The sequence below is a fragment of the Salvelinus sp. IW2-2015 genome, linkage group LG1 (assembly GCF_002910315.2).
Source record: "Salvelinus sp. IW2-2015 linkage group LG1, ASM291031v2, whole genome shotgun sequence".
In the NCBI taxonomy this organism is placed as follows: domain Eukaryota; kingdom Metazoa; phylum Chordata; class Actinopteri; order Salmoniformes; family Salmonidae; genus Salvelinus; species Salvelinus sp. IW2-2015.
In genome coordinates this window covers 30,496,410-30,517,959 of record NC_036838.1, presented here as the reverse complement: position 1 = coordinate 30,517,959, position 21,550 = coordinate 30,496,410, and the positions used below count along the sequence as shown (strand labels likewise).

The window sequence follows — 21,550 nt, the reverse complement described above, 5'->3', positions numbered from 1 at the left end:
CTGTGTGTATTTGGCTCACTGTTGTCTCAGAGAGGATCCCTTTTACCCATACATCTGGAGTCAGACGGTAGTCAGGCCACTCCCCCATTGAAACTGGCTTGTTGGAATTCCTCACATATAGAAGCGTCCACCTTTATTTCCCTGCCTCCCCAACAGCAACAAAGGGATCTAACAGATGAAGCCAGGCCAGTGGCTGCAGGCTGGGTGGAACCTGTCTGGAGCTTTAATAGCTAGGGTCTGGTCTGCTCCACTGGAAACACCCTTCAGCCAATTAGATACACACACACACACTACACTCCCTTCTTTGAATAGTTTAGAAATCCCCCCCAAAAAGTTGAGGAAAGTCGTGTTTTTTTAAACAGGTTTCTTGAATATATTAGACTAGTACTTTGTCTCCAAGTGTATCATCTGTCTTTCCCAACTTTGAGATGAAGTGCTTTGCTCAAGGGCACAACAGTAGATGGTAGCTGGTAACAGACACCAGCAGCAATCTTCAGATTACTACTTCAATTCCTTTTAATGTGAGCCAGAACACCAAATACAATTTTCCATTTAGTGTAAACTTAAATGGACAATAAAGGTTTTCTAATCTCTAATCTAATTGCCACTGTCAGCAGTCCTAGCACCCCTTAGTTATTCTACGGGCTTTATAAAGGTTTTACGACAGCTTCATTAAGCCTTAACAGATATTGTTCGTTTAAAGTGGGACATGATTTCGTAACTGCTCATTTCAGTGGCATGTGGTTTCTGTTTTCCTCAGCTTCATAACTTTCGGTGTGTGTTTGAAATAGGAAGCATGTCTATGTAGCTCTCCTCGGGTTATATAACAGAACGTCAGTCTCAGATCCTCCTGAGCAGCAGTAGTGGAGAAGCAGGTAACAGCAGCATACCTTTCAAGACTGGGTAGCATCCTGTTTGGAACGGGGCCCATGTGCCCCACAGACCATTGCCTCACCATTTTCATTGATGTGTATGGCTGTCGTCTTTATACTAGAATGAACAAGCTCAGCCTTAGCATTTCAATCAAGCGATCCTTCTCTGATGTTTCGTAATATAGCAGTGAAGTGGCCATGTGTGACGTGCATGCGGGTAACCTCAATTATTTTTGTTTTGATGCTGATGAACGTTATTGATGGAATAGTATGATTATAGGTACGCTAATATGTATATGTTTTATCGCTAAATTTAGTTCAACACTTTGRACAGGCTGTTCAGTTGGGCAGTTTTGACTGAATCTCATTGACTGGTGTAGATTAGACGATAATGTGGATCTCTGGTGACCGTCAGCGGTAATGTATCTGAATGCTGTACAAACCTGGGTCACCATGTGTCACAACTCTCTCTGGATCACTTTGACCTTTTCCTGCTTTTTGGGTTGAACTGTCCTTACACCCCCCTCACCTCATTTCCTCACTGCAGTAGTAGTCGGTAGGAGACCGCATGTTGTCAAGGCGGGTATTTCAGACAACAAACACTTTAGAGAGTTTGCTAAGGCGTATTAGTCTTCTAACACGATGGAAAACTGATCAGAAATACAACATTGATAGAATCACCAATAACTCTCCAATGTAGGRAAACACAATAGAATGATATATATTACCAATTGTTTTATTCTGAGTTAGAAGTTGGAACTCCCTTTCTCAAGCACATCTTCAAACCAGACGGCAAAAACCTCAACTAGAGAGAGCCTTCACCCTCTCCATGGTGGAAAGAATTCTGTCAGGGTAAACAAGGTTTTTCTCTTCTACATTGGACAGGCTGCGCTCTCGTGGTTCTTTAACTGAAGCATAATGATTGATGTCAGCTTGAGCATAAATCACTGGAGGGGAACAAACAGCTGGCATCCCCAGGCTCTTCTATTATTTCAAGCAGCCATCAGTGGTATCGGTGAGGTTGTGTCCCAATCATTTAAAATGKCTTCCTCTCCTTTTCTTGGTGACAATTGATCGGCTTGAGGGAAGGGAAGGGAAAGGGGGATACCTAGTCAGTTGCGCAACTAAATGCATTCAACCGAAATGTGTCTTCCTCATTTAACCCAAACCCTCTGAATCAGAGMGGTGCGGGGGGGCTGCCTTAATCGACGTCCACGTCATCGGCTCCTAAGGAACCGTTGTTGTTCGCTGCCTTGCTCAAGGGCAGAACGGCAGATTTTTGCACATTGCCGGCTCGTGGATTCAAACCAGCGACATTTTGGTTACTGACCCAACGCTCGTTACCGCTAGGCTAAGAAAAGATAGGGTCCGAATTCGGCCGATTTATTTTGCCTTTTCATGTCAGCGTTCATGAAGGACAGGAACATTTCCTAGGAAAATTAGGAAAGGAAAATAGCATCCTAAGGAAATTAGGAAAAGGAAATCGATGACTATTGAGACAATGAGCCAGAGAGAGTGACAAGGGGCCATTGAGTCCGTGAACCAGGGAGGAACTGGGGGCTATGAGAAAGAACAGGTTTCTCCGGTCTGGTCCAGTCATGCATGGCTGGCTGTTGCCGCCTTGTCGGGTCGGAGGAGGAGGGAAACGGTTAACGGTTAAACAGCCTGAAGGCGGGGAGCTTGGGAGACTACATTCCAAAACCCTCTGTGCTGTAAAACGTGAAGCTCCACCGACTCCACAACACCAGACTCTCCTCAGCCCCAGTTCGTTTTCCCTCTTCTGCTTTTTGCATGAGTGGAACAGCTGCCTGACTGGAAGCTACCACTCTGTCACCACAGGGGCCGCCACACTCACTGGCCCAGGGAGCACAGCAATCTTTTGAAGACGCAAGCTTCCTTTCTCCCCCCATGTTCTTTCACCGTGGACTGGCCCTGATGTAGACAGCATGGGGGAGAGTGAGAGTGCGAGCTAGGCAGCACTCTGGAAGCCAGCTGATCATTGCTGTGGTATTCTGACTGCCACAGAGGCAGAGAGAGAGGGAGCGTGACAGACAGTAAGAGAGGGTGAGTCGGAGCAAGAGAAGGCGACAGCACTGGAAGCCTCTTTCTATTCTGTCACCCTCTGAGAAAAGGTTGCCAAACAGAACATCAACAGCAGAGTGGAAGGAGCGCCTTCAGGGGAAACGGACTAACATGAAGAAGAGAACAGCCAGGAGGAGCTACTACTAAGATGTGAAGAACAACTGGTGGTTTGTTTTGCCATCTTTAAGAGGGAGAGAAGAAGATAGAAACAACTGGTTAACCATTGAAGACAACTCAAACAGATAGGGTCTATTCAGACACTACAGGACGGATTTTGTCTATCTAGACACAACGCAAGAAGATAGCGTCTACGCTATTCAGACCAAGGGAGGAAGTTGAAAACAGTGCCAAGGAGGATGTCTTGGCTGTCGCCCGTGTCTTGGGCCAAGTGGACGTGGACGGCAGTCCGGGGAGCAGGGGAGGGAGAGGATGGTGAGGAGGAGGAGGGCCAGGGGGTGAAGGAGGAGGATGGACGGCTGCCCCTTGGACGGAAGCGAGAGGAAGAGGAGGAAGATGGATCTCAAGGGTGCAGGCGAGTGTGTTTGTTGGCTACATTGGAGCCTTAAAGCATTCTAAGTGAGAGACCCACAAGGCAGCTGGAGGGAGAGAGGGGGTGTCATATAGGGGAAGGAGGGGTAGTCATATGGGGGAAGAAGGGCGAGGGGTCATATGGGGGGGGGAGAGGGGTGTATGAGAGGAGAGGGGGTGTCATATGGGGGAAGAATGGGGATAGGGGGTTGTCATATGGGGAAGGAGGGGGAGAGGGGTGTCATATGATTGGGGAAGGAGGGGTAGTCATATTGGGGAAGGAGGGGGAGAGGGGGTGTCATATGGGGGATAGGGGGTGTCATATGGGGGAAGGAGGGTGATAGTGGCACCTGGGTGGGGGAGAGGGGGTGTCATATGGGGGAAGGAGGGGGAGAGGGGGTGTCATATGGGGGATAGGGGGTGTCATATGGGGGAAGGAGGGTGATAGTGGCACCTGCTTTGCCTTTCCACCTGTGGGGTTTGTGAGTCGGTGTTGTTCTAACGCTTCAATCACACCGACAGTGTCCTGGCGCAAAATGGTGCTCAGCATCATCTGGATATGTATGCAACAAAAATTCAACATTCACCTTCTGCTACCATTTYTGTCAGGCCGTCTATGCAGACAGTTTGACACATAGGTTCAATAAATCCAACGTATGCACCACAGCGAACGTACTGCAACTGTCTCTGCAACACAATGCTGCAAGGAAAGCGCAGCGTTTCATTGGAAATAAATGTAATTCTGGCGTACCAAAATGCAATGACGCTGCCGGTGTGATCGAAGCGTAAAGGGGGAATGAGCAGAGAGAGAAAGAGAAGAAAATGCATTTGACCATTACACCGTTTTGTTCTACAATGTGGTTCTTCCAAACAGACATGTCTGTTGTTGTTTTAGATGCTTACTGGTTAATGTGTGCGTGTGTGACGTTTGTTGGAAGTATTTCACAATGCCTCAGGTACTTTGTTATTCCCCAGCACCGCAGACAGGTACAACAAGTGATATATAGCACACAATGTGCCCTCTGTCTCCTGTTCCTTGTTGGGGCAAAACACTACCCTGCCTTTGATGATAGTGTTATCACTCACGGCTTTGTGATAGCGACAGAGAGAGATGATCGTGCAGTATATATGTTTTTATAGCCGTGTTTAATTGCTATACCTATAACACAACATTGGATCTCACAGATACTACTGCTAGTTGTTTATCAGTTGTAGCCAACTGGTTTTGCACATGACAGGTATGCAAACACATTGCATTGAATGAGTACACATACAAGAACATCTACACTAGTACACATACTAGAACATCTGCACTAGTACACATACTAGAACATCTGCACTAGTACACATACTAGAACATCTACACCAGTACAATACTAGAACATCTGCACTAGTAACATTACTAGAACCATTCTACACTAGTACAACATACTAGAACATCTGCACTTAGTACACATATAGAATGCTAGTAGCATACTAACTGCTAGTACACATCACTAGAACTCTGCCCTAGTACACATTACTAGAACTCTGCACTGTACACATACTAGAACATCTCACTAGTACACATACTAGAACATCTCACTAGTACACATACTAGAACATCTCACTAGTACACATACTAGAACATTCGTACACTATACACATGACTAGAACATCTAACACGTAGTACACATACTAGAACATCTGCACTAGTACACATACTAGAACAATCTCACTAGTACACATACTAGAACATCTGCACTAGTACACATACTAGAACATCTCACTAGTACACATACTAGAACAATCTGCACTAGTTACACATACTAGAACATCTACACTAGTACACATACTAGAACATCTACACTAGTACACAACTAGAACATCTGCACTAGTACACATACTAGAACACTTCTCAACTAGTCACATACTAGAAACATCTGCACTAGTACACATTACTAGAACATCTGCACTAGTACACATACTAGAACATCGTACACTAGTACACATACTAGAACATAACTAGTACACACACTAGAACATTCTGCACTAGTACACATACAGAACATCTGCACTAGTACACATACTAGAACAATCTCACTTTACACATACTAGAACATCTGCACTAGTACACATACTAGAACCAGTCTGCACTATACACAACTAGAACATCTACACTAGTACACATACTAGAACATCTGCACTAGTACACATACTAGAACATCTGCACTAGTACACATACTAGAATGATAGTTTTACAATAGTTTGTATTTCCAGATATTCTAGTGGTATGACCAAACTCATCTACCTCTGTCTTTGTCTGTTTCTCTCGCTCTCTTTCTCTCGTTCTCTCTCTTCCAGTTCGGACTCAGAGGGCCACTTTGCGACCCCAGAGGCTCAGAGTCCTGTCCACGCTCCACTCAGTGTCCCAGGAGAGCTGGAGAACCTCGCCACTGACAGAGCAGGTGAGAGCACTGCTGCTTGCCTTCAACACACAAGGACAGAAAGAGAGAAGTAGGCACAAAACATGCTGAAAATCACTTGCACGTATTTCATTAAGTTCAACAAAAAAATGAAATGAATGTTATCTATCCCCGAAGGGCAATTACTTTGGGCATGTGAGTCAGCAACAAAAACAACAACATGACATCATACAACTATATCATAATGACATACCACACAGAGCAGCTTCACAGTAAGGGATATTGTTGGGATATTATTGCACAAAATAGTCCCTCACAACATCTACAGTACATGGCATGGCCTACCACACACCCCAACCACCTCTTCAGTTCACTCCCACACCCACGCACCATTGACTGACACTCACGTGTAGAGAATGCATTAGCTGGCTGGCTTCCTTTGGAGTTTCCATGGCAACAATAGAGATTTTGTCTCTCTGTCTTGCACTTCCTGTGGGGAACCGTGTGTGTGTGTGTGTGTGTGCGCTATCATGGTGCTTCAACTTTTAACAGTCACCTCAGATGGTTTTCAATATGCTGTTTTCATAAACAAAATACCGTGTTTGGTGGAATCAAGTAGATTAGTCCTTCAGACCTTTTGATGTCGATCAATAATGTTTTCTCAACTGAAACTGCAGATTGCATTTGCTCTCAAAGGACTGCTACTGCATTAGATTAAACTGCACCTACTGTAAAGCTATTTTAACTATGTTCCGTCTGACATGTGGCCAAACGGAGGGAAGTGTACCTTGCCGCTGTAATTGAAGACAGATGTGCTTTGTTTGCCTACCGTACTTCTCTAGGTATCCATCTGACCGTTAGACATTCACAAAGACCATTAAAGTTACACAGCACTTAAAGCTTGATATTAAACTACACAATGACCTTATTTACACCAACAATTACGCTTGTTGTGAGAGAGAACCCACTGGGCACACACTGGTTGAATCAATGTCGTTTCCACGTCATTTCAATCACTACCTTGAACCAATGCAGAATAGACTGTGAATTGACGTCTGTGCCCGGTAGGAAGTCATCGGCTGAATACAGGACTTATATTTGCCATTCAGGTCAAACTGAGGGAGGCCACTCCAAAACAATAGCATGTGTGGCTCAAATAAAATGTTAACATTGGAGAAGGGTAGAGAATTGGATCACGGCGTGCATAAGAATTGGCTTTGGACTATGGAATTYGGGAGGTCAGCCGTGAACAAAAGCAGTTGCTCCTCTTTGTTTTCAATTGTCTGTGGGAGGGGTTTCAAGTCATGAGAGTGACTTACCCTGTGAGGGATCTAGAAATATCTCCAATATATTGATCCAGTTTGGATCTATGAGCCCATTACAAGTCAGTGAAGCAACAGTGGTTTCCAAATTACTCCCAGTCCCAATATTTTGAAGTAACCTACTTACAATACTTGAAACATTTCATTTCAAACCCTGTTATTGTATGATGTCCAGTAGATGTTGGCGATAATTTAGATGGTCTCAAAACTCATAGAGAGTGCATGCAATGCAACCACATACCCGCTGGATTTCAGACTGGTTTGGAAGTATTTGAGCAGGCGTAGTTTAGTTGGACAGCCGTGCTGCTTTTCACTCTGTCAAAGTTACTTTTAAATAAGTATTTCTTCGTCTCTGAGAGCTTTGTTTCGGTTCCCTCCACTGTGTTTTGATATGGGACTGTAAAAGCAAGGGGTCTCAAACTGCTTTGAGTGGGATTGCGTAGCACAGGCTAGTATGTGTCCAGGCTATCTTTGTTTGCTCACTGCCTGGGGTAGTGAAAGTGTCGTTCGTGAGCCGTGGAGTCGGAGAAGGCTGCATTCGCTGGCAGCACGCACCGAGGGAGTTGTCTTCTGTTCTATTCCACAACCACAAACATTCTCCTGATGTTTCCTCACTCCTCCTCTTGCTCACGCAGCCAGCTGCGGAGAAGATTGAACTCTAGCTCACTGGCCCGTTTTGAAATAGACTGTTCTTGGCAGCATGAAGCTAGCCTGTTCCAGGATTTGTTTGTGCTGCTTTGCTAATGGTCCCAGATCTGCTTGTGCTGTCTTGCCAATAAAGACCATATGAGTTGGCAAGACAGCACAAACAGACCTGGCAACAGGCTAGGATGAAGCTGCAAGTACTTTTAGAAATGTTTAGTAGTGTACACAAAAATAACCAACTTTGTTGTTTGTCCTACTCTCTGAATACTTAACTATCTCGGCAATAAGTAAAGTAAAAGAATGTTGTAGGATTTATAGACAGAAATAATGTCTATACGTCTATAAAGAGGAGTGTGGTGCAATTTTWAAATGTGGTTAGTTGTAAACTGCACATTTTTCTCCGCCCCATGGCAAAACAAGTAAAATTGCATGAAATGAGTTATAAAATTGCTAAATGTTCTCTCCGCCCCATGGCAAAATGGTAAAAATTGCAGGACATTTTCTTTCAAACTAAAAACATTATGGGCTCTATTTTAACAACCTAATGTAACGGCTAATCTAAGCAGGGGTGTGTCAGAAATATTTCTGCTATTTTCACTATCATAATTATCTGCGCACTTGCGAAAGGACTGGGTTTTGATGAATGCACAAGCATTCGCTCTGATATAGGGGCTAGGCCTACTGTAAATTGCATTATGGCTGAGCATGGACATGCCAAACATAGTCAATAAGCAAGTTTAAATTCATTATTGATAAGGCCTAATAAGAGAGAGAATGAATCATTTGAATCAAATTSTAAACAAAACAACAACTTGTTTTAAATAGGCTATGTCACACTTACAAACACCATCATTTCTCCCTGTGGGCATATAATATTAAAACGAGGCAGACTATGGAGGGTTTTACGCACATCCAAACTTTTCACAGTAGCAGGACAAAGATCCAATGTAAAGAGAAGGGGAGAATGTCCAGTCACGTTGTACTGCTCTCAAATAGGCCTATGTTTTATGAACATCCTGGAACCATCTTACAAATCAGATCGCACTCATTWGTTTTTTATGTTTCTAAATACAAAGTATACAGGCACCAAAAGCACATTAGGCTACTGTTGTTCCATGCGCATACGGGCAGTGTSCATCACGACTGGATAGGCTTTCAAAATTCATGCCATAACCAACTGCCTTACCGATAAAACCAGCTTTTGGTTGGTCTTAAATAAGAGAAAGTTGATTGCCAGTGTTCAGACCTGGTGAGAGAGCTTATATAACCACTCTTAACTTGGGGAATGTATTGTCTTGCCCCACTGTCTAGTCTTGTTCTACTTTAGGTCCTTAGTGCTGCTTTTGGCTACTGAAGGAAAAGAAGCGACTGCTATATTGTTTTAGGGTTGAACTAAAAACCCTAGTGCCGACAATAAGTATAACGTATATTCTGAAATATGTAACTGTATTTTCCTTTATACTATGATTATTTGTATCAAATGAGTACAAAAGTACTTCTGTCCAGTGAGAGTTAGTCTTAGTATTATTGCAGTATCAGGTCCCAACTTAATAATGGCATAGTAGAGACTTTGAAAAATGATGACACTACAGCAAAACTGCTTATCAGAAATAGGTGTTCTTGATAATATAGCAATATAGCCATGTTCCCTATCTCCATTAAATATGGATTCAATAACTTAACCTTGAATTCCTGGGTACAGGGATCTGAACTTTGATGAACTGACTATAGAGCAGTTAACCAGATCTGCTCTGTCCAAGCTGTACAGGTGTAGGATCTTMATTTGCAATGCAGGAAATGTAAAACGTGTTGTGTATTTGAGGTTTAAAAAGGCTTCTGCCCTTACGAAAAAAGATTGCAGAGTGCAGATATTCTGCAATTACTGCGTCCAAAATACAACAGTCGACTGCAGTTAGTGCACTTTTACTGCAGTTTCAAAACGGCAATCTTTTTTTGTAAGGGTGAAGTTTGTAATTTCCACGTTTTCAGACTTGATTTTGCCTCATGAAAAATGTATCAACCCCATTATTTAAAATCCACATAATAATTCACATTTCCTGTTGCTGCAGGATTATTTTCCTACTGTAGCAAACTGGCTCAAATCAAGATCCTATATATTGTACCTCTCTTTGCGGCCCTCTTGTTCTCTCTCCACATACACACACACACACACACACCACACCCATTCACACGTACGTAAACATACTGATGGAAAGATTTGACTTTGCTTAGTGATGATTAGCTCTAAATATTTTGAATAAGAGGATCAAAGCTGCATTAAACACTGTAGCATATTAATTCTTCCACTCCACTGTATATAAATAAACTAGGGCCTTTGCTGCCCCCTGTTTCTTAGCAACAGACTGTTGCATGAAAACTGTGACGATGACGGCCATCAGGAAACATTTGTACATTCCTCTGGGCAGTGTTGCAAAAACAGCAACAGCTCCCTCAAGACATACACTCTCAATCTGACCTGTTAAGGCTTTTCCATATTCCCTTATTACAGTTTCCAGAACAAGCAAATGTATTGTTATGTTATTAGGCCTTTAAAGAAAAGCGTAACCATGGAAATAGATGCAACTTTATGTTACTGTGAGATTGGTAGCAACCAAGGAATATTATCATCTCTTAATATCTGTTGCAACCTGCCTTGAAGGCTTTTTTGTTGAAATTACATCACACTCCAAATTACATTTTTGATCATCGTCTTTTGCATTTGTGTTTTTTATTTATGTTCTGGCAGCTACTACTGGTTTTTGAGTCGACTTTTCGTATCCTCTCTCCTGCTTTCACCAGATACCCTGGAGGAGGAGGATGAACAGCTGATGGTGTCTGGCCTAGCCGGGGATCCAGCTCATAGCCTCTTTAACCAGAATATGGGCCAGGCTGAGCCCCCCTTGGCTCCTGAGGAGGAGGCCCCCGTGGACCCTAAGGAGGAGGCCCCCGTGGACCCTAAGGAGGAGGCCCCCGTGGACCCTAAGGAGGAGGCCCCCATGGACCCTAAGAAGGGGCCCCAAATGCTTCCCAACACAGCCACTGCCGAGGTTCAACCCTCCACAGCAGACCCACCAGCACATGCCAATGGAGAAGCAATGACCAGTCCTGCTCTGAACTTAGATCTACCTGATGAGAGGCCAAATGCTACCTCTCTGGACTTAGGCCTACCTGAGGAGAAGCCACTGGCTACTTCTCTGGACTTAGGTCAACCCGAGGAAGAGAGGCCACTGTCCAGCAGCACAGAGCCAGTTTGTAATGGACACCCCATTGAGACCATCTCTGAACCGCAGGGCAAACTCACTAAAATCCCTAAAACCAAGCCCCCTTCCCTGAAGATAAAGGGAGCCCTGAGCGAGGCTAGCACACAGGGGGACGGGGACATTGACATCATCACAATCCCTAAGGCTAGCTACAACTTCGACCCGGACCAGTTTGACGACAGCTTTAACCCGTTCGCCATTGGAGGCTCCAAGATACAGAACTCCCCCCCAGCTTTTGCAGCCGATGCCCTGCCCACACTTGAGGCGCTACCTGTAAGTAGCTCCTTTCCCAAACTGGAGCCTTTGCCTGTACGTAGCTCTTCTCCACCGCTTTGTGGGACTAGTTCCTCACCTAAAATGGAGGTTGAGGAGGTCAAAGAGTTATCGTCGGAGGCATCAGAGGAGACCAAGCCTGTGAAGATGGAGTTTGGGTTAGACGAGGCAGGCGAGGTAAAAAAAACACAGCCAAGGAGGCTGGGTAAAAAGCCTGGCAGCAAGCTCGCCACCAAGAAACCAAAGGCCAAAGCAACAACGACTGCACCTGCCCCGACGCCGACACCCGAACCAGTCGTAGCTGAACCGGTAGCAGAGCCAGTTTCAGAAACAGCTTCGGAACTGCTTTCCGTGCCATGTGCCTCCTTAAGTTTGGACGACGTTCCAATTCCCAAGTCCACTTATAAGTTTGACCCCAACCAGTGGGATGACCCTAATTTTAACCCCTTTGGGGGTGGTGGTTGCAAAATCAGCAGTTCCCCAGTTCTGCCCAAAGGATCCTACAGCTTTGATCCTCAGAACTTTGACGACTCAGCGGAACCCTTTAAGCCATCTAAACCCCTGGGCAGTGAAAACCCAACTTCCCAGGATACCCCTGAGAGGCCAGCAGAGGAAGCAGTGAAACCAAAGCTGGATCGCCCTCTAGAGGAGGAGAAGAAAATGCGCCAGCCTCCAAAGAAAAGCAAGGACAGGATCATCAAGTAAGTCCACTACACCCACAGCTCGGCATTTCAGCACGTCAACCCAAAGCATGCGTTGTGTTCCACCACTAGTGTAGCCTTCTTCAGGGTAATTCTGTTTTCAGAAATGTGCTTTGTCCTAGCAAGAAGAAAAACATGAAATTGTCTTCCTTGTCATTATCCTACAGTATGTGATATCAAGCCCTCCTTTGTGGTTTTCACACCAGTTTAAACTAGTTTTAGGTGGTGCAGCAGTTACTGGATCTCTTTTAGCCTTTTACGAAGTCACTGGCATCCTAATGTTTGGGTCAGACGCCCGCTGCCAAAACCTCAGCCCCCTAGAAACCTAACTCCTTCATCTCTAATGCTGAGCAGAACACCTCTACTCACTCCTCCTTCTCTCTCCTTCATCCTTCATTCCCAAAATGTTCTCTGTGCCACCGCTGTTTCCCCTCCCTCCCTCCCATCTACCCAACCAACCTCCACTGTCTGTCTATCACRCACCCCTTCTCTGCTTCTCCTTCCACCTTGTGTTTGTTTGCCTCAGGACCACTGAACAAGTGAAGTTTCTCTGTTTTCTATTGTAAGTAGTACTCGCTCTTCCACCACTCAATCTCTCGCTTGGTATGCCGTCTTTGCTTTCTGTCCCATTGCATGTGTTGTCATGATGAGAGCTCAGTGAAGATGCTTTTAGTGACCTGCACTCCTGCTTGTTGGCACGTGAACCCTCCTTGAAAAACAAGGATTCATTAGCTAGTTGGCTATTTCCTGAACGGTTGCCTTGTTACTCTTTGCAAAGTTAAATAGCAGATTTCTATCAGCATAGGATTTTTAACAGTGCTGTAGTGTGCAACACTGACAAGACCAATGGGACCTGTAGTGTTTACAGTATAATCCATATTTAGACAACAGCTATTTATTAGATACCTGTCCTGAACAATTACATGTCAAGTAAACATGTCATCTTAGCTGAGTGTCCCAATAACGGTTATTGGGACACTCACTTGTGAATAAAAAATATAGCATTGGTTATTGAATAACCAATGCTATATTTTTTATTCACAAATCCTCTGCCTGTGTTCTTCCTCTAGGAATTCTTGTAAGGTGAAGAAGTATGAAAACCAGTCCCTGGTCCTGGATGTCTGCAATCAGGTGTGTGTGTGTGTGTGTGTGTGTGTGTGTGTGTGTGTGTGTGTGTGTGTGTGTGTGTGTGTGTGTGTGTGTGTGTGTGTGTGTGTGTGTAATATCAGCTGAATATAACCTTGCTGCAGTGTCACTGCAATTGTTATTACTCAGTAGGTTACCTCATCTCATTTACACACACACACACACACACTTCTCTCTCATGCTGACCAGTGCCTTTCCCTTTCTCACACACTCATCAGTGTGTCTCTAGCACTGCAGTACAACCCTGGCGTGTTGACAGATGCATTACTCATCTCTCAGCACTGTTTATCAGTCTTTGACCTCCCATTGTACTTCAATAGACTATCAAACTACTTCAAGTGACCCCCACATGTAACGCTTTGAAAAGCCAAACAAAAATCCTATAATATCAGAGAAGTCAAGTACTATTTGCATGTTGAAGTGCATATAGAATGCACCTTGGAATATTGCTGCATTGTTTATGATTTTTTGTTGGTAGACTTATTCTCTGAGGGTACAGTATGCACATTTGACAGATTATGGCTTTAATTATAGAATGATCTTCAACGCCTATCAGATGGAATACATTGAATTTAATACAGTAATGACAGTTAGTACCATCACATCAGTGTTCTATCTTCCTCTAGAGTCTTCTAGACTGACGGCACGCTGGCACTGCATTCTCTTGTTTACAGGAAGAGGATGCGGTGGTGTCCCAGGTTCAAGGAATGCCCCGCCGTGTTCGCCATGCCACCGATGAGGAAAAGCTGGCTTGCAGTGGCATCATGGGCCAGAAAGCCAAGGAGGAGGCCGAGGTGGAGGAAGACTCAGCGTGTGCCAAAGGCCCAGCCAACCCATCCAATGTCAAAAGCCAGGCGCTGCTGGATGGTACATTTGGTTTGCTCTCAGGCAGGGGCGTCAGTTGGGTATGGCAGTCGCCTAGCTCAAGACCAAAAAATTTAAAAGTAGGCTACACTAAAGTAGACGCAAATCATTCCAATCCCGATTAAAATGTAAAGGCTGTTTAGCATATTAGCAGGCTGGCTTTAGGACCATGCAGAGCATCATCCCGAGAGAAGCTGCCAGCCTGCATGCCTTTCTCTTACTTTAAGAAAGCAGAGACAGAGTTTGCTTTGTCAGTCAGCCTTTTAGGCAGTGCGCCGATTGCTTTGAACCTTATATCGGCGTTGAACTTAGCCTTGTAAGCCTCGAGGCCAGCTGTTTTATGCACAGGTTACTTTCACATTGATGTCGGCACAGGTGACACGTCCAATAGGCTAGGGGAAGATAAGCTTCCATGAAAGTAAATTGATTTAAATCTGCCCAAATAGTTATATAATTACTCGTGCATATACAGAAATAAATACAATCTTTCAAAATACTACACCAGAGAGCATGATTTGGCCACAGAGAATCATTAGCTTCTTTTCAAAATGAGCTGTGGATCATTTTAAGCGCGCAGCAAATGGCTGATTGTTGAGTTGCAGCAGTCAGGCCAAGGTCTATTTAATTGCTTTTCTATCGCAATATTTCAAAATACAATCGTAGGAAAAACAGTTTACAAATCAAATGGCTATTGCTGAAAAGAGAAGACAAAGAAAAGACGAATCTGTCTCTAGTTATCAAAATTCTCAACTCCCAATTGAGCGAACACAATTTATTGGCAACAGCGGAGATCATTGGCCTATCCCTCGAGAGCAAGCATATTCACTGTCTTTATCATTGGATCAGTACCACTGGAAAGTGTTTTGGGGGACAATAATGTCCTCCTCCAGGCTAGATGTCATATAAAATGTAGTAGAATTGCATGAAATGTGTTTATAAAGGGCACATTTTTCCAGAAAGAAGAAACATAGCTGATTAGGTCTACTCTATAGGCCCTATTCCCATTACGAGAGATTAAGGAGAGTCTGAGGACCAGATTGGCGAAAGAGATTTCCAATTTTCACTTCATATTTCACATTTGCCTTACCTTTCGTTGTGGCTGGCAACGTGACATTCTTGGTCCGCAGCGCAAATTGACCGTAAATATCACAGAAGCCAGTAAGCACAAACGATTTAACAATACAAGCAATTTTTCTTCTAAAACACATTAGGCTACAATATTGAACAATATGTCAATCCACAAGCAGGTGCAGACAATTAAATGGTTTATTTTCTCGTCAATACACATTAAATTACCTGACAATACACAGGGAACTCCTGCTAACTAACAACATACTTCATAATCAAATCATGAACGTTTACCCCTCCCTTGCTGAGGAACCATCAACTCCGTTCTCTTATGGTCGCGGGATTTGTTATCAACAACATTGAGTCACCATCAGTCAATTCTAAAAGCTTTTAGCGAATACAACCACTGACTTTTTACTCATTGCTCGTACTACGTAAACTAAGATTCAATTGGGTCCTTGGGATGTCCCTACCCCATTGAAGTTGAAATGTTAAATTGTTACAGTAAGGGTTAAGGTTAGGTAATGGTTATGGTAGGGTTATGATTAAGGTTAGGATTTAGGGTAATTTACGTAGCACGAGCAACGATGAAAAAGTTGGTGGTTGTATTCGTTAAATGATTTTGATTAGAAATATGAATTTCAGYACCCCGCGGAAGGACTGCAGTTGTACAGGACAAACATAAGTACAGTGAAGCGTATTCAGAATGTGTTTTTTTTACAGAAATCTACTGATTGTGACTCAATGTTGTTGCTAGCAAATCCCACGACCAGTTATCAAAACTCAACACCACCTCAATATAAAAGAACAGAGTTTGGGGTTCCTCAGCTACCCACCCATACGAATATAAAAGTACAGTAAAGCTATCATACAGTGTCATTCATATTATAATATAGGCTACACAGCAAGGTAACATTAGCTATCTAGTTAGCGAAACAAAATATGTTCTGCATCCTCACGTAGACGTGCTAGCTGTAGCTGACGTTTAGCTGAACCACGAGCTCTTTGGCTTACACTAGGTACCGTATTAAAGAACAAACCAGGTTTCATTTTATCAATATCATGGACGTTATATTATGAGATCCAAGCAAATTGTGACTAGAAATGCTGATAATTCCACGGGAGTTACTTTTGTTTGGACCTCAGTAGCTCAGTGCAGTCAAGCAAAAATAAACAGATTCAAAGCTACGGCTACAACTTCAGGTTAAAAACTAAATAAAACAAGTCTCAAAATTAAGGAAAATGTCTGTACATTTTAGCTGTTTCAAAAACATTGCTATGCTATTACTGTAAGACTGTTGGCTCAAGGAGACAATTCTGTTTACACAGCCCTGCTTAAAGGGGGGCAACTGTCGGGCGRGTGTTGTGCGTTCCCTCTGAAGGTAGCGCTCGAGGCTTGACAAGTTCGCAAGTTTACATTGCAGTATATGTGTAGCCGAGGGACCCTAAAAGTCTGCTCGCTCAGGCATGCATTGTTCAGAACTGGCTGTTTTGCTAACAGTGATTGAGTTTAGTTATATTATTAGCTGAGTTCCTTTTGCTTTTTTAAGGAACTCAGTCGGGCTTTCAACTTACTCTTGAACATTGTAATAGTAGAATGCACAAGGTGCAATTTCGAAACTGAGTAGTACATAAGCAGTTTTCCTCTTGTGATGTTGCAGACCTTAGAGAGTTACAGTATTTTGAACTTGTCCAGATCAAGTAGCTCATGTCAGCTAACATTTTTTGTCTAGGTTTTTTTTGCCCATTGATTTTGTTGTAATGTTTGAGTCACTCAGATATCACATGAACACATATAAGATGTACAGGATGTTCCCCAATGATGGAAGGGGGACATGAGTGAAAAGCTTGTGAACCCCGGTTTTAGATGTGTCCAATAATCAAGTCATAGTCAAAGGGACTCTGCTTAAAGGGGCAAGAAAACAAACAGCTAAATGCAAGAAGCAGTCCTAGACAAAGCATAAAAGCAGCTTCTGGAGAGCCTCTTGGATTGTTGAATCTCACATTGGGTTTTACTGCCACCTATTGGCCATTGAAAATCAAGTGTTGAGTACAATAACTTTCCCTCTCCATCCCCTGATTCATGATACTGATTCAATATTATTTTTTCCCCCCTCAGGTCCACAGGCGAGGATAACACACTGTATGGATGAGAAAGACATTTGCACTTCGGTAAGTAGGCCTAGATCAGGGCTGGCCAACTTTGATGGGGGTGAGGCCACAAAGAATTTGAACTCGTCATGAGGGGCCGCAGTGGCTCGTGGGTCAGCGTACCCTCATCCATACCCACACATGCAGTCAACTGACTTGTGCAATCACTCCATTTGTGCAGTTAAACTACTTAACTCTCCTAACTAAATGCATTATACCAGTAGCCAAGGCCGGGTCTAGCCTTTTCCACCTCGCCGACAAATCATTTTACTGGGCCCCTTCTTGACAGCGGAGAGAAATGTAGCATTTGTTTCAATTCTACATATTTTGCCATGGGGCGTAAAGAACATTTTGTCGTTTTAAAGCACGTTTTCTGCAATTCGACACATTTTGCCATGGGGCAGAGAGAAAAATAATTCTACACATTTTTTTATGACTTATGCCATGTTAATATGATATCTGAGTGAGAGTGACTTGCAAAATCAATGGGGGGACCCCCGAGGTCAGGACCCCTGGGCACGTGCCCTGCATGCCCGGTCAGTATTCGGCCATGATTACTATTTTAGATAGTCTAGACAGCTAACTTACCAATCTAAACATTGTTAGCTGACAARGCTAATTGAGTGACTGTCAGTGACTAACAAAACAAGAGAAAAACTGCTGATGCACAACCAAATTTTGAAATTGCACCTTGTGTATTCTACTATTTTAACTCTCAACAGTAAGTTGAGACCCTGACCCCGAAATACATTGGGGTCGAGGGCCCCGTTTTTGGAAATTGATCCGCACGCCTTAAAAAGAGGGCCTATGCGGCACACGGGCAGACAGTTACCCATCCCTGGCCTAGATCTTTTGATTTGTTAGTTGTCATAATTTGTCAATAGAAGCCCGTTTGCATTAGAGACCAGACTGACATGTTTTGTCCTTGGTGTCAACAGAGTGAAGAGCTGTCAATCACCCCAGGGCCAAAGTTGATTGGCTGTGAGGGTCACGATGATAAAGGCAGTCCTTCCTCCCTGGAGAACATATCGCAAAGTGAGATGGACAAAGCAGCAGTGCTCACCTTGATCAGAGAGGAGGTACAGTAACTGACTGATTAAACCTGGGTCGTGATCATTAGGCACCAAACGGAAATAGGGAGGGACTACTTTGACTAATAAGAAACGCACATTTTTCATTAAAAAACTTTTCCCGTTGCCTGCCCTAATGAACACAACCTAAGTAACACCAAGCTAGCCCTCTGAGCTAAAGGCTCAGTTCCTTGATTGCAGACTGTCACTGTAATACTGAACACATACTACAGTACTTCTGTTAAATTATACGATAGTCAACATGCTTAAATGATCAACAAGTAGCAAGCAAATGGATGCCTGGCTGTCAAGCCTCTTCTAACCCTAGAGTGTTTTCTCCCCAACAGATAATCACTAAAGAGATAGAAGCCAATGAATGGAAGAGAAAGTATGAAGAAAGCCACATGGAGGTGTTAGAGATGAGGTATTATATGGCGCTGTTGCTTTAGTTTGCCATAATTCAAAGATAATCATATTTAGAATATAACAGAGACAAACTCACAAGAAACCTTTTAGACTGAAAATAAACCTTTTCATTTTTATTCATATTTCTCCTGTGTTTATCTGTCTCTTGTAGGAAAATAGTGGCAGAGTACGAGAAAACCGTTGCACAGATGATTGGTAAGTTCWTGAGGAGTTCATTTTATCTGCACTGATATGAAAWCATGGGATAGGTGAAAGCAATATGGTAGATGTCTACCGGCTTATGGCTTTCACCAGCCCATTTAATTCCACATCAGTGCAAATCCATGGAACTAGATGATAATAACAAGCCTATTTAGACTATTGAGACACACCCTTGTTTGGATGTCCCTCAACTGTCTGACCTGTGACCTTTACAGAGGACGAGCAGCACAAGAGGAGTGTCCTGGGCTCCCAGAAGAGCGTCCAGCAGGTGATCCTGGAGCGGGACCAGGCCCTGGCTGACCTCAACTCTGTGGAGCGCTCACTCTCGGACCTCTTCAGACGCTACGAGAACATGAAGACCGTCCTGGAAGGCTTTAAGAAGGTAGGCTACGTGTTAACACTAGACTAGAGAGAAGGTTTAAGAATGTGAGTGTGAGTGAGCACGTGATGCCGCGGAGCTGAGCAGACATTGACAAACCGAGCTCTTCAAAGTTATTCTATTATTACCTAAATAACAACATTGAAACAATATTCTAACATCGGCTGATAAATTGTCAAGTACTTACCTTCCCAAAGAGCCATGGACCTCCGACCAAGAGGCAAGAAGGACGACCAAAACGTTGTTGATTCCCAAGATAACGATAATGCTACAGCTAGCAAGATTAGCATTAGCCCTCATAACTCAGACGACAGTTCCAGACTGTTGCTCTCGGCAGCCTCGCAATGCTGGCTACTCTCCTCCGGGAAATTCAGGATGGTAACAAAGGTCTTTCTCTGGAWATTGACAAGAAATCGTCTGAACTCCATTCTTCCATTGACGACCTGAAATCCTCCATGAATGATCTCCTTTTGAGAACGACTGAGGCTGAGTTGCTCATTAGCACAGTTGAAGACACCATCACTCGACATAACCAGGTTCTGATACAACTGCAGAAGGACAATGCCTACCTCAAAAACAAGGTAGACCAGATGGAGAACCAGAACAGACGTAGTAATATCCATGTGGTGGGATTGAAAGAGGACAGCGAGGGCCGTGAACCGGTCCGTTTCTTCACTTAATGGATCCCTGATGTCCTAGGTATAATCAACTTCACCAAGCCGTTGGAAATCGAACGCGCCCACAGAACATCAGCGCAGAAACCCCGGCCAGATGAGCCCCCACGGGCCGTCCTGATCAGGTTCCTCCGTTTCCAGGACAGAGAGAAGATACTGCAACTCGCAAGAGCCAAAGGGGACATCACTATCGATGGCAAGAGGGTCAGCCTTTTCCCGGATATGAGCGCGGATCTCGCCAGACGTCGCAAACAGATGAAAGACCTGCCGCCAAAGCACTGAAGGAGAAGAACATCACCGGCTACCTCATCCACCCTGCGCGGATCAAAGTTCAGTACAAAGGCCGAAGCCATCTCTTCAACACACCGGGAGAAGTGTTCWCTTTTCTCAAAGAACTGAACCGCGTCTGAACCAGGATGGTCTCTCTGGGGGATACGATGCAGTTTTTTTTGKTTTTTCTTATCCATGCTGTCCTGGGACTGAACTGCTGATATCTTCTTGGAATTTGGATCCGTTTACCCCGCTATCCGGTCGCTGTAATTGATTTGTACATTTTCAACTAACCGTTTTTTCCCCGGGGTGAGTTCTATTACATTTACAGGAGAGTATATTTTGGTATAGTCAATATCCACTGGGCGAAGCAAATTAGTGGGCTTAGGCCCACTGCTTTCCCCCCCATTTATGTTTCTCCTCTCCTGAAAAGAGACTCAAGCAGCCCTTACTGTGGGCAGTAAATATTCAGCCATAATGTCTATTCACAACGTTTGTTTTCAACTTAGAGAGCTCGCTGGTTTTAGTTTACGCCAAGGTTTAGCTAGTAAGAGCAAGATGGAAAGCGAGCAACAACGTATCTCTACAGGTGTATTCATGTTTGATTGTTGGGATTGTTGTTTTAGTCCGTGGGTGGGGTTTCTCGTTTTTTTTCTTTTTCTATGTTTATTGTTGTTTCCTTCCTAAAGAGACACATAGGTCACTTCAGTGTTCAAACCAAAGTTGAAACATTTCCTGACTATTTACATATGAGAGATCTCCATTCGGTTACATATTTGAAACCCAACCTATGCCTAATCCAATAAAATATGTCACATTCAACGTAAAAGGTCTTAACAGCCCGATTTAAGAGGAAAAGAGTCTAATCATACCTTAAGAAATTTAAGGCTGACATTGTGTTTTTACAAGAAACCCATCTTACAGCCAGTGAACACAAGAAATTGAAGAGGGAATGGGTAAGACAAGTTTTTGTGTCCTCTTTTAACTCCAAAGCAAGAGGAACTGCAATTTTGATAAGTAGACACATCCCCTTCTGCGTCAACAACACCATCTCTGATCCCTCGGACAGGTTTCTTTTGGTGCAGGGGCATATGTTTTCAGAGTCTTGGACCCTATTGAATATTTATGCTCCTAACTTCGATGACTATATGTTTATTCAGAATGTCTTCCTTCAGGTCGCTCAAGCACCACCAGGATGGTTACTGGTTGGAGG

At 43.7% G+C, this 21,550-nt stretch overlaps 1 protein-coding gene across 3 annotated transcripts in view; it reads left to right on the top strand.

Annotated features, from left to right (window-relative positions):
* Window positions 1-21,550, top strand: part of LOC111964686 (transforming acidic coiled-coil-containing protein 1) — a 42,543-nt gene that overhangs the window by 15,885 nt on the left and 5,108 nt on the right. For 2 of the 3 annotated variants that reach the window (XM_023988537.2, XM_023988533.2), the window contains exons 2-10: window positions 5,826-5,929; window positions 10,654-12,088; window positions 13,159-13,219; window positions 13,909-14,101; window positions 17,286-17,338; window positions 18,256-18,396; window positions 18,735-18,811; window positions 18,965-19,008; window positions 19,230-19,396. In XM_023988537.2, the coding sequence (XP_023844305.1) occupies window positions 10,683-12,088; window positions 13,159-13,219; window positions 13,909-14,101; window positions 17,286-17,338; window positions 18,256-18,396; window positions 18,735-18,811; window positions 18,965-19,008; window positions 19,230-19,396 (2,142 nt within the window). In that variant the 5' untranslated portion in view covers window positions 5,826-5,929; window positions 10,654-10,682. Of the gene's footprint in view, window positions 1-2,858; window positions 3,487-5,825; window positions 5,930-10,653; window positions 12,089-13,158; window positions 13,220-13,908; window positions 14,102-17,285; window positions 17,339-18,255; window positions 18,397-18,734; window positions 18,812-18,964; window positions 19,009-19,229; window positions 19,397-21,550 lie in introns of those variants that run through there. The other variant, XM_023988527.2, reaches the window with a different exon arrangement.